This window comes from Pelobates fuscus, chromosome 9, assembly GCF_036172605.1.
Source record: "Pelobates fuscus isolate aPelFus1 chromosome 9, aPelFus1.pri, whole genome shotgun sequence".
NCBI classification, from domain to species: Eukaryota; Metazoa; Chordata; class Amphibia; order Anura; family Pelobatidae; genus Pelobates; species Pelobates fuscus.
Genome location: NC_086325.1, coordinates 52,161,560 through 52,176,368, shown reverse-complemented (window position 1 = coordinate 52,176,368; position 14,809 = coordinate 52,161,560). Strand labels below are relative to the sequence as shown.

Below are 14,809 nucleotides of genomic sequence, written 5' to 3'. Positions count from 1 at the left end.
GGGTGTTGTGCTAGTAGGTTGTAATGCAATTTGTATGTCTGATTAACTTGAGAGGTCAACTGTGCCGACTAATAGAAGCTCTTTTGTCTGTTTTTACTGGTCCCAATAACATGAAGCCACTACTAGTGATGTCGCGAACATAAAATTTTCGGTTCGCGAACGGCGAACGCGAACTTCCGCAAACGTTCGCGAACGGGCGAACCGCCATAGACTTCAATGGGCAGGCGAATTTTAAAACCCACAAGGACTCTTTCTGGCCACAATAGTGATAGAAAAGTTGTTTCAAGTGGACTAACACCTGGACTGTGGCATGCCGGAGGGGGATCCATGGCAAAACTCCCATGGAAAATTACACAGTTGATGCAGAGTCTGGTTTTAATCCATAAAGGGCATAAATCACCTAACATTCCTAAATCACAATGGATATGGATTGACACCTAACATATGACATATTGACACCTTGACATATGGATTGACACCTGTCCTCAGAGACCCTGATACACACTGACACAGAGCAGACTAGGGACTGTTCCCCCTACATAGGGTCACTTGGCAGATATGGATTGACACCTGTCCTCAGGGACCCTGATACACACTGACACCGAGCAGAATATGGACTGTTCCCTCTACATAGGGTCACTTGGCAGATATGGATTGACACCTGTCCTCAGGGACCCTGATACACACTGACACAGAGCAGAATAGGGACTGTTCCCCCTGCATAGGGTCACTTGGCAGATATGGATTGACACCTGTCCTCAGGGACCCTGATACACACTGACACAGAGCAGAATAGGGACTGTTCCCCCTACATAAGGTCACTTGGCAGATATGGATTGACACCTAACCTAAGGATCCCTGATACACACTGACACAGAGCAGAATAGGGACTGTACCCCCTGCATAGGGTCACTTGGCAGATATTGATTGACACCTGTCCTCAGGGACCCTGATACACACTGACACAGAGCAGAATAGGGACTGTTCCTCCTATATAGGGTCACTTGGCAGATATGGATTGACACCTATCCTAAGGATCCCTGATACACACTGACACAGAGCAGAATAGGGACTGTTCCCCCTACATAGGGTCACTTGGCAGATATGGATTGACACCGGTCCTCAGAGACCCTGATACACACTGACACAGAGCAGAATAGGGACTGTTCCCCCTACATATAGGGTCACTTGGCAGATATGGATTGACACCTGTCCTCAGAGACCCTGATACACACTGACACAGAGCAGAATAGGGACTGTTCCTCCTACATAGGGTCACCATTTTTAGCCCAAGGCAGCTCATCTCATCAGGCCTTTTTTAGTCGAATGTATCGCCCCCTGTCAGTCCCTTCGGGATCCATCCCTCATTCATCTTAATAAAGGTGAGGTAATCTAGACTTTTTTGACCTAGGCGACTTCTCTTCTCAGTGACAATACCTCCTGCTGCACTGAAGGTCCTTTCTGACAGGACACTTGAAGCGGGGCAGGCCAGAAGTTTTATCGCAAAGTGGGATAGCTCAGGCCACAGGTCAAGCCTGCACACCCAGTTGTCAAGGGGTTCATCACTCCTCAGAGTGTCTATATCTGCAGTTAAGGCGAGGTAGTCTGCTACCTGTCGGTCGAGTCGTTCTCTGAGGGTGGATCCCGAAGGGCTGTGGCGATGCGTAGGACTTAAAAAGGTCCGCATGTCCTCCATCAACAACACGTCTTTAAAGCGTCCTGTCCTTGCCGGCTTGGCCGTGGGAGGAGGAGGATTACTTTCACCTCTTCCCCTGTTAGATTCCCGTTGTGCTGTGACATCACCCTTATACGCTGTGTAAAGCATACTTTTTAATTTATTTTGCAAATGCTGCATCCTTTCCGACTAATATAACAGTGAAAAAAGTTTTTTGGTTTTAAATGCACGCTATTGTGACACCAGATATGAGTGGCAATGTGCACTTGCAGAGGTTGGCAGAGTACACGCTGTAGGCCTGACACCCGCTTGCAGGCAAGTAACTGCTATTCAATCTATAACAGTGAAAAAAGTTTTTTGGTTTTAAATGCACGCTATTGTGACACCAGATATGAGTGGCAATGTGCACTTGCAGAGGTTGGCAGAGTACACGCTGTAGGCCTGACACCCGCTTGCAGACAAGTAACTGCTATTCAATCTATAACCGTGAAAAAAGTTTTTTTGTTTTAAATGCACGCTATTGTGACACCAGATATGAGTGGCAATGTGCACTTGCAGAGGTTGGCAGAGTACACGCTGTAGGCCTGAGACCCGCTTGAGGACAACTAACTGCTATTCAATCTATAACAGTGGAAAAAGTTTTTTTGGTTTTAAATGCACGCTATTGTGACACCAGATATGAGTGGCAATGTGCACTGGCAGAGGTTGGCAGAGTACACGCTGTAGGCCTGACACACCCGCTTGAAGACAACTAACTGCTATTCAATCTATAACAGTGAAAAACATTTTTTGGTTTTAAATGCACGCTATTGTGACACCAGATATGAGTGGCAATGTGCACTTGCAGAGGTTGGCAGAGCACACGCTGTAGGCCTGACACCCGCTTGAAGACAACTAACTGCTATTCAATCTATAACAGTGAAAAAAGTTTTTGGGTTTTAAATGCACGCTATTGTGACACCAGATATGAGTGGCACTGTGCACTGGCAGAGGTTGGCAGACTACACGCTGTAGGCCTGAGACCCGCTTGAAGACAACTAACTGCTATTCAATCTATAACAGTGGAAAAAGTTTTTTTGGTTTTAAATGCACGCTATTGTGACACCAGATATGAGTCGTGGCACTGGGCAAGTGGGCACAGTATCCACTGTGAGCCTGACACAGAAGCTGGCAGGCAGGCAGGCAACTGCAATTACATTACACAAAAAAAAAGCAGACTGATGTTCTAGCCCTAAAAAAGAGATCAGATGAGTCCTTCAGGACTGTAGTGGACACTGAATACACTAGCCTAGCTAAACATTTCCCTATCAAATGAGCAGCAGCTACACTTTACCTCCTCTATCTAATAATGCAGCTGCAGAATGAATCTAAATGGATGCTGTATAGGAGGTGGGAGGGTCTGGAAGGGAGGGCCTGCTGCTGATTGGCTGGAATGTGTCTGCTGACTGTGAGGCACAGGGTCAAAGTTTAGTCATTGATGACGAATAGGGGGCGGATCGAACCACGCATGTGTTCGCCCGCCGTGGCGAACGCAAGCATGCTATGTTCGCCAGGATCTATTCGCCAGCGAACAGTTCGGTACATCACTAGCCACTACAAATAAGACCTTTAATGAGAGTGTCATCCATGGTTTTGTCCATAAAATTCATATGATATTATATATGCAGTTCTTCAAAAAATCCTTAAAAATACACTTGTTCAGAGTAGCCTACCAGCTCGCCCCTTAAAGGAACACTATAGTGTCTGGAAAACAAACCTGTATTCCTGACACTATAGATGTAAAGGCATTGTTTAGGTTCCCGGCTCCCCCCTCCTTACTTTCAAAAAGGTATTTAAACTCGCCTTTTCTCCAGCACCGCCCCAGTCTCATTGCTGCTGACCCTGCCTCCATGGCTGAGACCATCAAATCTGACAATCTCAGCCAATCCAAGCTTTCCCATAGGCAAATAGCATCTCAGCACCTCTTCATACAGATTTGTTGAATCAGTGCATCTCTGTGGGATCGTTCAGCGTCTCCTTGCAGAGCGGGGAGACGCTGAATGTCAGTGTTACACAATCTGTGACTGCCACTAGAGGTGTTCCTAGGCACCAAATGTATACACTTGCCTCTCTCTGACAACTCAGTGTTTACATTAAAGAGACTGCAGTGATTGATTATACTCACACATTAAGCTGTAGTTGTACTGGTGACTATAGGGTCCCTTTAACTTCTCATCCTTTATAATCTTCTATCTTCTGTACTCGCTTTTTTAACACCCCTCCTATCCTTTCAGGTATATACAGATTTCGGATTCCCCAATTCCCTCTGTTTATTTATTCCTCATCCTTTTAGATTGTAAGCTTACTTGGGCCAGAAACAAAATATCTAAACGTATTGCAGATATTATACCAATTTAGAGATTCACTTAGTATTATAGTATTGTTGAGCTATAAGATGGGTTAGACCAGTGGTTCCCAACCCAGTCCTCAAGTACCCCTTAACAGTCCAGGCTTTAGGGATTACCCTGTTGTGTCTCAAGTGTTTTTTTTTTCTTTCTAAAAACACCCTAGACACAACTGGGTAATCCCTAAATCCTGGACTGTTAGGGAGCATGTGAGGACTGGGTTGAGAACCACTGGGTTAGACGCATTTAGGTAGAATTCGGGAGGGACGTTAATGACATGTAAATGTTTTAATAAGGAACATACAATGGGAGGGGTAATATAATTACTTCTTTTAGAAGTCAGAGTACTATTTTACTTTGCCAATAAAACACATCGGAAACATTTCATCACATGCCACATCTATGATTGTTGTATTGTGTACCGCATTATAATTAGTGTGCTTGTACTGAAATTTCTCTTTGTTAGTACACAGAGTTTCCTTAACCTTTTCCCCGTATTGCAAGCTGAAAAACAGACTACAGCAATTATATACATGTCTTACAATTTCATTAGGGCAATGATGGCTAACTTTTGATCTGGTGGAAAATGTGATATTGTTAAATTCTTCTCATTCAAAGACAGGGGCTGACGATTTAAAATAATTTCAATAAAATACCAAATTTGTCTAAACACATTCAAATAAAAAAATTACATTTGTGCGATTTAATTTATAAAAGTCTAAAGTAATGTTAACCAAAACACCTAAACCCTTTCACTAGCCCTGTGGCACTCTAATCTGGGCTTATATTTTGACAGACATCTGTCGGTATAGGGTCACGTAAAGAACAGTACAGTGCAGTTAAAACATAACAGACATAAATCATTTATAGAATATTTACCTATAATTTTCAGATTTTCGGGGCTCAGCCAGAGGCATTGTAGTCGCTTTAAAGAACTTGTTATTCCAGGAACAAGCTTTTGATGGTGGGCCTTCTACACTTGGGACCCCTTCACATATCATACCTGGCCAATAGTGCTGTGTGTTATAGTGGTTGGAATTGTTTGTGTCTATTCTCTACCCTTTAGCTCTGGGCAAATGCTCACATTGCCTTTTTGATAAAGCCTCCATGTCTGGTTACTGCAAACCACACATATATTTCCAAAACTTAAACACCGGTTTACAGTTTCCATCCCTACAGACACGTTAGATGCAAATTCAACTCTATCACTGTTTTTATTTTGTGATAAGAGTAATGAGGTAACCACGTAAACAGTTTATTATTTAGCACTTAGTGCCTTTTGTGAGAAGTCAACACTTTGAAATATCTCTCCAATTGTCTTTCAAGGAATTTCCAAAGTACTGCTTTACAAATGTTAAAATACAGTATTCAAGAAATCTATTCAAGAAATCTAGTATTCAAGAAATCTATTCTAATTCTTTAAATGGCCTAATCCAACATACAACTTTTTACAGCATTTAGAAATGGTGGGGGAGTTAATAAACTTTGTAAATAGTTTAAAATTGCCCTATTCTACCCAAACAGTGCTTTAACCCATCCTTATTTTCTAAAACAATCAATTATTTGTACAGTAATTTCCTCCAGATATTCTCTTCTATTCATATCGATTTGTGTTTTCTTTTTATATTCAGGTTTGCGTTACACGGTAAAGCATCTATCACCAAGATTTTCCCTCAGAATAAAATAGTTCTTGTTTGATAACATACTAATCCGCACATTTCTTTTCCAGACAGTAGATAGATCAATATGTATAGTACACTCCTCAGGTACTTAGGAGAGAGTTCAGCTTGTTTGTATTATGTACTGAAGATAAAACACAATACTTGTAAAGTTAGCCTTAGGTCGGCAGATTGCCATCAACATTGTAGTTCAAAAGAATTTCTGTATGGCAGCACATATCTACAAAAAGGGCCCTACTTGTTGAGGTCATATAAGTCAACTTAAGATCTATAACCCAGAACGATAAAACTGGTCAAAGGTTTGATTTTATGGAGAAACACCATGAAGGCTCTAAAGTCTATTCACTAAACAGTCATTTGTGGTGACTTCAGAAAAAACATAACTAAATTGGAGACATTTTTGTTATGTAATTTTATATGTACTTAATTCACTGCGAGGTCCTCACAATTCCCACTTACTGAAGAACCCTGGTTATGTCCTGTCTTCAAAAGTAGGCTTGGGCTTCATGTGGGAGTGGAGCAGTGTGGCAAATGGCCATGCCCAATCCATTTTGTGAGCCTTAGAAACCATCATGTAATTCCAAAATATTCTAAAACTTTTTTTTACATTTAACTATAGACTACTATAGACTACTTTAATGATTACATAACTTAACATGTTTCTAGGTCTTCTTGAAGATGATATATATTTCCACGTACACTGTATATAAGATTTAATATTGCTTATGGTTATAATTTAGTTTAGCTTTTTTTATTCCACACGATAACTTTTTGATTGCTCTTCTCTCTGGATCTGTTATAAAAGTATCGAGAAAAAAAAATGGTAATTTAGTTTTAGAGTATAATGACATACGAATGCCTAAAGGAAAGAATGCATTGATTGATTAATCAAGGTCCCCGTTCCTGCCGTGATTTGTAGAATAACAATCTTAAGTGCTTGAGAGGCTGAGACTCCTGTTAGAGTAAATGATTTTGTCTTCATTGATGAAACGTTGCTTTCAGAATGTCACGCTGTGGCCTTCCACTACAAACTGTTATACGTTCACGGTGACCAGGTTATCTAAAGCATGTTATTCCGTTTCTAATATTTCTACTATAAATTTGAGAATTTTAATACAGTATTTGTCAGCAACAGCTGCACTCACCAGTAACCATGTCTCTTTTCCTCCTTCCAGAGCTCCACCTATAATTGGATACCTACCTTTCGAAGTGCTTGGGACGTCTGGCTATGATTACTATCATGCAGATGACCTTGAACTTCTAGCACGATGCCATGTGCACTGTAAGTTATCATTCTGTTACTTTGTGTCTGTTGTAGCATGGTTCTGTATTTTGTTGTCCTTCTTAAAGCTGCATTCCCTGGAGAGTAATGAGTGGACATGGTGGATCAAGACAATGGGAATATCAAGACCCTGGATTACTCATCCATGTTCTGTGTTAATTCCAGTTCTAGGGAGTTATTGTTTCACATTCAGGGAAGGTAGATACGAGAAAGTATATTTCACAAGAAGCCGTATCACAAAAGATAGAGGGGTGTATTCACTAAGCAACGTATTGCAGTGAATTGAAACCTGAACTGCTACATTTTGGAAAAAATATCTGATTTCCCTAAAATCACCAACTATAGTATCAGATTGGTTATTTTAGGCAAAATTTTGCAATTCAGACTTCAATTCAGTACAGTTTTATGTTTAGTGAACCTATAATTTTCATGGTCTCTATTTGACCACTAATGCATCCCAAGGTTGAAGCGTCCCTGTGGCTCTAAAAGCCAATATAGCGCACTGATAACAGAGTCCACAGAGGTGTGCATCCACCTAATTGAACTTCCTGGCTGAGCTGCCCATTAGAGACACATTGGTCATCTGGGGCGTTTTGGTATTGTGAGCCACCAGGGAGTTTAAGTAACAGTATGCAAGTTGCTTTATTGAGCAATTTATTACTGACTCTCACACCCTCAACTACCTGCATAACTAAACAGTAAAGCAAACAAACAAAACACAGAGGAGCAGTAGAATCTAGGGGACCTCAAATTATAAACCATTCAACATTCAGCTTTTTTTTTTTTTTTTTTTTTAATTCTTTATTTTATTTGTGCATAGCGTGAACAATCATGTTTGCACTGCCACAATAGCTGGTGCAAGCAAGTAGGTAAACATACATCAACATAAGAATGGCATTGAAATACATAGCACAGTTTTTTGTTTTTATAATCAAGATAGGAAACATGTTAACGATAGACATATAGACTTGAGGTGCCATGACAGCAGTGACCGTCATAGTGTGAACATACATCAAGATACTTTGTCATGTCATATGAGGAAATTGCTCATTTTATAGTCATGAGAAATCAAGCTTAACTGTGGGTTTGAACATTACATCTGGATGAATACGAGTTTAAAGAAGAGTAACGTATTGCTTGAAGCATGGTATATGCTAGGTAGGAGCTAAGTAGTGTTAAGAAAAATATACAAAATAACATGCTCGGATTAACACTGGATATGTTATGCCACTGGCCTTCGGCATCAGCTATATATGCTTGGCAAAATGGGGCTCCCTGCATTACAACTGTAACTAACTGTGGTGTAAGAAAATTAAGTCACGTGGGTAATAAATGAAAGCAAAAGAAGACAATGGAGCGTAAAAATTGCTCTGTGTGCCAGCTGTGGTACGTATCAGGCTAGGCTAGCTAAATATAATGTTGCTATGTGTGGCCTAGCATGGAGGGAGGCCTATGGCCGAGACAGACTCTGCTTTTGCGACTAACCAATGCCCATTTGGGGCTGTACATAGTCCCGGCCTGTAGAGTGCTGCAGTGGGGTTCTTCTGCTGTAGCCTTTGCCCCTGCTCAGTATCGCGGGAGAGTCTCTATGTTGTGTGGCCCCCGGTAGGTGCATCAGGGTATCCTCTGTGCTCTTTCCGGCCTGTCTGGGAGTCTGTCGCTGGTTTCCGCTGGTCTGGGCCGCAGATGAGGTTGATGCAATTTTCTTCCAAGTGCCGCGAGGATCACGGATTGCCCGGCGTCTGAAACGGGTACCTGGTTTCTGAAGCCGTAGTCTGGGTATTTCGGTAGTAGCCGTTGTGGCCTTTTGCTCCCGTGGGTTAGTGACAGGGTGGGCTGGTGTAATTTCCCCGCAAGGAGGCCAGGCACTCCGAGGCCCCCGCCTCTGCTTGGTCTTCGATGTAAGTCTCTCAGTCTTGGACTGTGAGGGTAACATTTTAGCTTCCAGTTGCTGCCAGAATCTCTCGAATGCCTTATCTATGCGTTGCTGTATGTCGTCTGTGGAGATTGGCAGTATCAGCTCCTTCCCGTGCAGCACATGTCCCTGTTCAGGGAGCTCGTCCGCCATCTTGGGTGAGTGAGCCGGAGTCTCCATGTGGCAGGAGTCGGTCTGTTGGGTGCAGCGTGAGTACTCTAGGCTGGCCAGTGGGGACCGGGATGACCCCCGCCGGTCCATAGGGGGGGGGGGGGAACCTTGAGTGATCGTCATACCGCCAGGCAAGGCAGTAGGAGAGCGGCCGCCTCTCCCCCGCCCGGTCGCTGGTAGGCCGCAGAGCCTCGAGGCAGAGTTTCCAGTGGCGGAGAAGCTCGAAAGAGGTATCCCCAGCATCACCGGCATGTCGTGAACACGCTTGGTCCTGGTCTGCGGTCGGGCAAGTTATCTGCTCGGGTGTTATGCCTTGTGCAAGGTGTCGGTCGCAGGAGCCCATGTAGCACACGTCCTGCTCGATCAGTGGCCAGGCCCCGCCTACATTCCGCTTTTTAACTTCTGTGTTTTCTAGAAGCAAATGTCAGACACGGAAAGACAGAGCACAAGCTACACATGGTAACACTGTCCATGTCATACATGTCTTGCCCCTATAGACTAAATCTCTCTTTATGTTCAGCCACTGTCTGGCCGAGGTTGGAGCAAGTTCAAATCCAGAGCAATTTGCATTCTTCCACAAACCAGCTTCTGACCTGGCAAATTTTTGGAATTAAATATGGACTGACACAACGGGATGGGAGGGAATAGTGACTAGCATACCAGTCTTGAATCATTAGGGTATGCAAAGAAAAATGGAGAATAGATGAATAGATGAACTGGCCTTGAGCTGACCCTCAGGGAGACTTAATCATCTTAGATGGTCTTGCTACCACTGGTCACCCAGTGCGTTCTTAAGGATGTGGTTGTAATTTTATTTTGTAATGTCTGACAGTAATTTTTTTGTCTTCTTTAAAACCAGTGATGCAGTATGGGAAGGGAAAGTCCTGCTATTACAGATTTCTAACCAAAGGCCAACAGTGGATCTGGCTCCAGACTCATTATTACATAACGTACCATCAGTGGAATTCAAAGCCGGAGTTTATTGTTTGCACGCACACCGTAGTCAGGTAATAACTCAGTTCGGTTAAAATTAAGCATATTCCTGGAATCTCTAAGATTGTTTTAAGCTAACAGGAGGAGGCCAAAGCTGAACGCTTTGAGATGCCAAGTTCTCCAGCTGTTTGGCTCTGGATTTCATTGTTCGGAGTTGGGTCCAGGATTAACAACTGACATTTCAAAAAGGTCTTAAGGAATTGCTGATATTTACAAGCAGGCATTCAAACATGTTTGTTTTGCATGAAGTTTGTTGAATTCCTGTTACTGCGCTTTTATATTGATTGTGGTTTTAAAGCTCCAAACAAGCAATATTTTAAAGCGACACCGCTTTGATTTTTTTTTCCTATTTTAATGCGTTATAAAGATAATGCAACAAAAGATTTTAAAAAAGAAAAAAGCTACTCACTTTCAAAAGTTCTCTTGATGTACTCAAAACGATCCAGTTTAGAACTTAACTTTTAAGAGAGTGATTTCTTTCCCTAATATTTGGACTTTACATCTTTCATTAGGACCTCATCAACTACTGGTCTACTATAACTTGTCTGTGAAATTGTATGTTTGACTTCTTTATGTGTGCGAGTGTGTACCTGTCCTCTGTTTATAATCCCTTTCCTATGCCCTAACTGCAACAAATAGCTCCCTCTAGTGGCACATTAGAATTACAACAGTGTTTTCGCTCAAAAAGTACAGCAAACATAGCTATCAATTTGTTTAAGGCAAAAAAAAATAAAAAAACAGTAAAGTTTCTGCTCACTGGATCATAATCTTTAAATCTTTCTTTTATTTAGTTTAATTTGAAAAAGAATATTGTAAGAATAATTTGGGGTTCAATTTATATGTACTCTGTTCCTACAGCTATGCTGAAGTCCGAGCGGAAAGAAGGAGAGATCTTGGGCTGGAGGAATCAACCATTGAAATAGCAGATTCAGCATTAAAGGTTGGCAGAACATTGTATTTTTTTTACAGTTGTGATATAGATGGGCTCATACATCCCTAACAGACTGTGGCCTCGCTCACAATCTATCATTTGATAATTATCTGCATGTTAACTGTCACCTATAAGCCATTAAAGGGACGCTCCACAACCCAAATACAAAATAAATAAAAATCACTGTTTATTGATGTATCCCAAATGTAAATGTGCATGCATTGTATTAAGCATTTTTTCATTGGGGGTATACATAAAAGCAGTTTATAAAACCTGCAGTCTTCTTGCCTGCATCCTTTGCTAGCCCTCCTCTTCTAACCCCGCCCACACTTTCTGTGGCTGCCCAATCACAGACTTCCCAATGCAGCTCAATGAGAAGTCTTTGCATGGTACGTGCTCTAAGTAATTGCTGCCTCTTGCCCTCGCTCCACTAAGCTAACCAAACCAGGAAGTAACAAGATCTGTTGCTTGCTTTAAAGCTAAGGGGGTGTAACCAAGTTAATTTATAAAAGTGTAAATTTCTATTGAAATCTGCACTTTTTGCAAAATGAAAAAAGAGGACACACTCTTCACACATAAAGCTTTTCAGCAAGCTAAAGTGCTCTAAGAGTCTGGAGTGTCCCTTTAATGACGTCTAGCTGATCACGCTTTCCAAAGTGTTTTTTGCTAACATATTTTCCATTTTTGGTTAAAAAAAAAAGGACCCTATATATTATTTTAAGCGATCTAGCTAAAATTTATCACAGTCACTCTGAAAAATATTTTTTTAACACAGTAACGGAACCATTTGCCCCTTATCTAATACAATAACCAAAAGGACTGGTCAACATAATAACAAATACCCCACAAATGATCAACCCTAAAAAAATGTTTTACATATACACTAATAAAGATTTGCTGTGCATTATTTTGTTAATCAATACTTGCACGCTAATAAGTATTGCCTGTGGGGGCAGCCATTTTTAACTCTTTTTATTGAGGTGCACCACATTTTTGTATTTTTTTTTTTTAAAAGCAAATATATTTTCTTTTACAATATTCAACTTTAAACCATTCTATTTGTTCCTTGTATTTGAGATGATGTCCGGTAATGTATTGGGCAATGTATCAGATAAGATACTCTGCTTCTAATGTACTGTTTTCTTCCTTTTTTTTTTGTTCCAGAGTCAGAATGCTTTTTTAGAAATCACACAATGCACGGCCAACCAAGAACTAAACAGGGATAGACTGTCTGTTTCATCTCACAGCTCACGCAGATCTTCCCATACAGCTCTCTCCGACACTGCCTGTATGTATAAACCAGACCCCACGGAACTCTTCTCTCTATCATTTAGAATGCCGATGTTTTGAGCAGTTATCAGATGGTGCTCTCCACTACTATATAAAATTATATTATTAATATATTAGTTGGGGTTTATCACCCACCCACTAAAATTACTATTATTCACTGCTCTTTCTTTGGGTTTATAGTCACCACAATGTAACTAAATTACTAATATCAGAAATGTGTACTGTCATGTGACAGTAAGCCAAATTCAAAGGACACTATAGGTACTCACCCCTTCATCCCATTGAAGTGGTCTGGGTGCAGTGTCTCTGTCCCCCTTAGCCCTGCAATGTAAAACACTGTGCTCCTCAAATCCATACCCCCACAACAATTCAGGTCTATATTTATCTGTAGTCTCTGTATTATTATGTTTAGAAATATTTGGTTAAAGGATATTTTTTTTTTTGTAGCCACATCGTCAATGAGGCCTACGGAAGCCAGCACGCCCTCTAGACATTCATTATCCAAAAGCCAACAAGATAAGCCTCAGATGAGAATGACACCCAGCAGTAACCAGGTATCTATGTAATAGTCAAACCTTTTAAGACTTGATACAAAACTTTATCGTACGATGTTCTTATAAAAATGAATTTCTCACATGCCATCCAAACACTAGGTACTAAATGCACAACTGTCAATACATAGGCATGCATGGTTTTTATGGCCAGTGGATCACAGTGACCCACCTCATTTTGCTTCCTGGAAACCCACAGACTGAGTATAACCAAACAAGTCATGGGAAGATAAGATTTGAAGTGGTCTGTGATGGACCCTATAATTCCAAGCAGGACATGCTATATGTCATATGGACCGTATAACGGTGGTTTCAACTTCATGAATACTGGAGCTTTATTCAGTAGATTCTAAAAGAATGTCTTACTCAAGAAATGGAATAGAGATTTTTTTTTTTTTAAACTAAATTAATATTGCTTTATATTTTATTACAATGATGAACAAACACAGTATATAAACACAAAGATAAAGCACCGCGCTTACAGCAGCAGTAGCTTAGTATCCAACAGCTTAAAATACATAATAAAAACAAAGAGAATGTTACCTGCGCTCTGGCCTAAATCCCCATGTGCATGTAAACAAAATGGAGGCTCTTTAGTTTTATTCCAATGGCCATTTGAATATATAAGCTCACCAGCCACGTCAAGGCAAGCCTCAATACCCCTTCCTGTCTCACTGGAGATTCTTGGCTGATATCAGCATATCTAATGGCTAGAGTAGGAACTCACCTATTGAGGCTTGCCTTGACGTGGCTGGTGAGCTTATATATTCAAATGGCCATTGGAATGAAACTAAAGAGCCTCCATTTTGTTTACATGCACATGGGGATTTAGGCTAGAGCGCAGGTAACATTCTCTTTGTGTAAACACAGTATATAGCCAAAGATAAAATGACACATAAAACAACAGCAGACACTAAGCCCCCCGGTCCAGAGTACCATCTCTAATTCACTGAACCAAGCACTCAAAGTACATTTATTCCTACTACACCTGGGGCAATGCCATGTCAGTCCCGAGGGACCTCAGTCAGGCTTGTGTATAGTCTGGCAAACCTTTAACATTGCCAAGTGTGGTTTGAATAAAAGTACCTTAAACATTCCTTGTGTTTGTTCGTGAAAACTAAAAGAACCAGCTCTCAAACAACTCAGCTGAGCCATATGACATATATTGTCAGCCGGGAGAATTTGCAGTCTCCTGATGTACCTCGCTATATGAAATAGTACAAATCGGTCCCAGTGCTAGTTATTCACAAAGAAAAAAATATCACCAACAATAGTGGATGGCTCATTAGCTGCTGTTTGTTAAGGCGCACAGGATGCTGTGAAATAGCACACAAAATATTAATCTCCTGCCTGCTTCAATAGATTATGGATTGTGTGACATCATAAATAAACACAACATATCTTCTGAGGGGGAACTTGTACAAACATGTCAAATGGAAATGGATTGTTTGAAGATTAATCTAATATCACTTTCTTCTAAAATAACAAAACCAAATAAATTGAATCTGTTTTCATGTTGTCATGCTTCAGCTAACTTTAAATTATTAATATATATATATATATTTTTTATTTGTAGCCTGTCTTAACACATCAGACTCCATCGGAACATCTTCCCCAGCATCATGTTGCCCAGCCAACCTCTTCAGCACCACAGGCTATTTTGGTAAATTTTCACACAATGTAATTTCTTGTAGACCTCACGTATCTGTTGTACAACACTGCAGACTATGTTGGTGCTCTATATAATAATAATAATAATAATAATAATAATGTTAAATGTAGTAGGCACATTATATATTTAGCAGCGGAGCACATTGCAGATTGGATTCTTGTATACATCAGGTGTATTAATGGGGAAAATTAATGGAGAAGTCACCTGCACATGAGCCTTTCTTGCATATACCAATGTAGTAGGCAAAGGGCTGTCCGCCCCAACTT

General features: G+C 40.9%; 1 protein-coding gene across 1 annotated transcript in view; it reads left to right on the top strand.

Moving 5' to 3' along the window:
* The window catches only part of PASD1 (PAS domain containing repressor 1), a 44,508-nt gene that overhangs the window by 20,983 nt on the left and 8,716 nt on the right, over positions 1–14,809 (top strand). The window contains exons 10-15 of the mRNA XM_063433518.1: positions 6,914–7,020; positions 9,966–10,113; positions 10,958–11,039; positions 12,195–12,318; positions 12,768–12,874; positions 14,448–14,534. Of these exons, the coding sequence (XP_063289588.1) occupies positions 6,914–7,020; positions 9,966–10,113; positions 10,958–11,039; positions 12,195–12,318; positions 12,768–12,874; positions 14,448–14,534 (655 nt within the window). The remainder of the gene's footprint in view (positions 1–6,913; positions 7,021–9,965; positions 10,114–10,957; positions 11,040–12,194; positions 12,319–12,767; positions 12,875–14,447; positions 14,535–14,809) is intronic.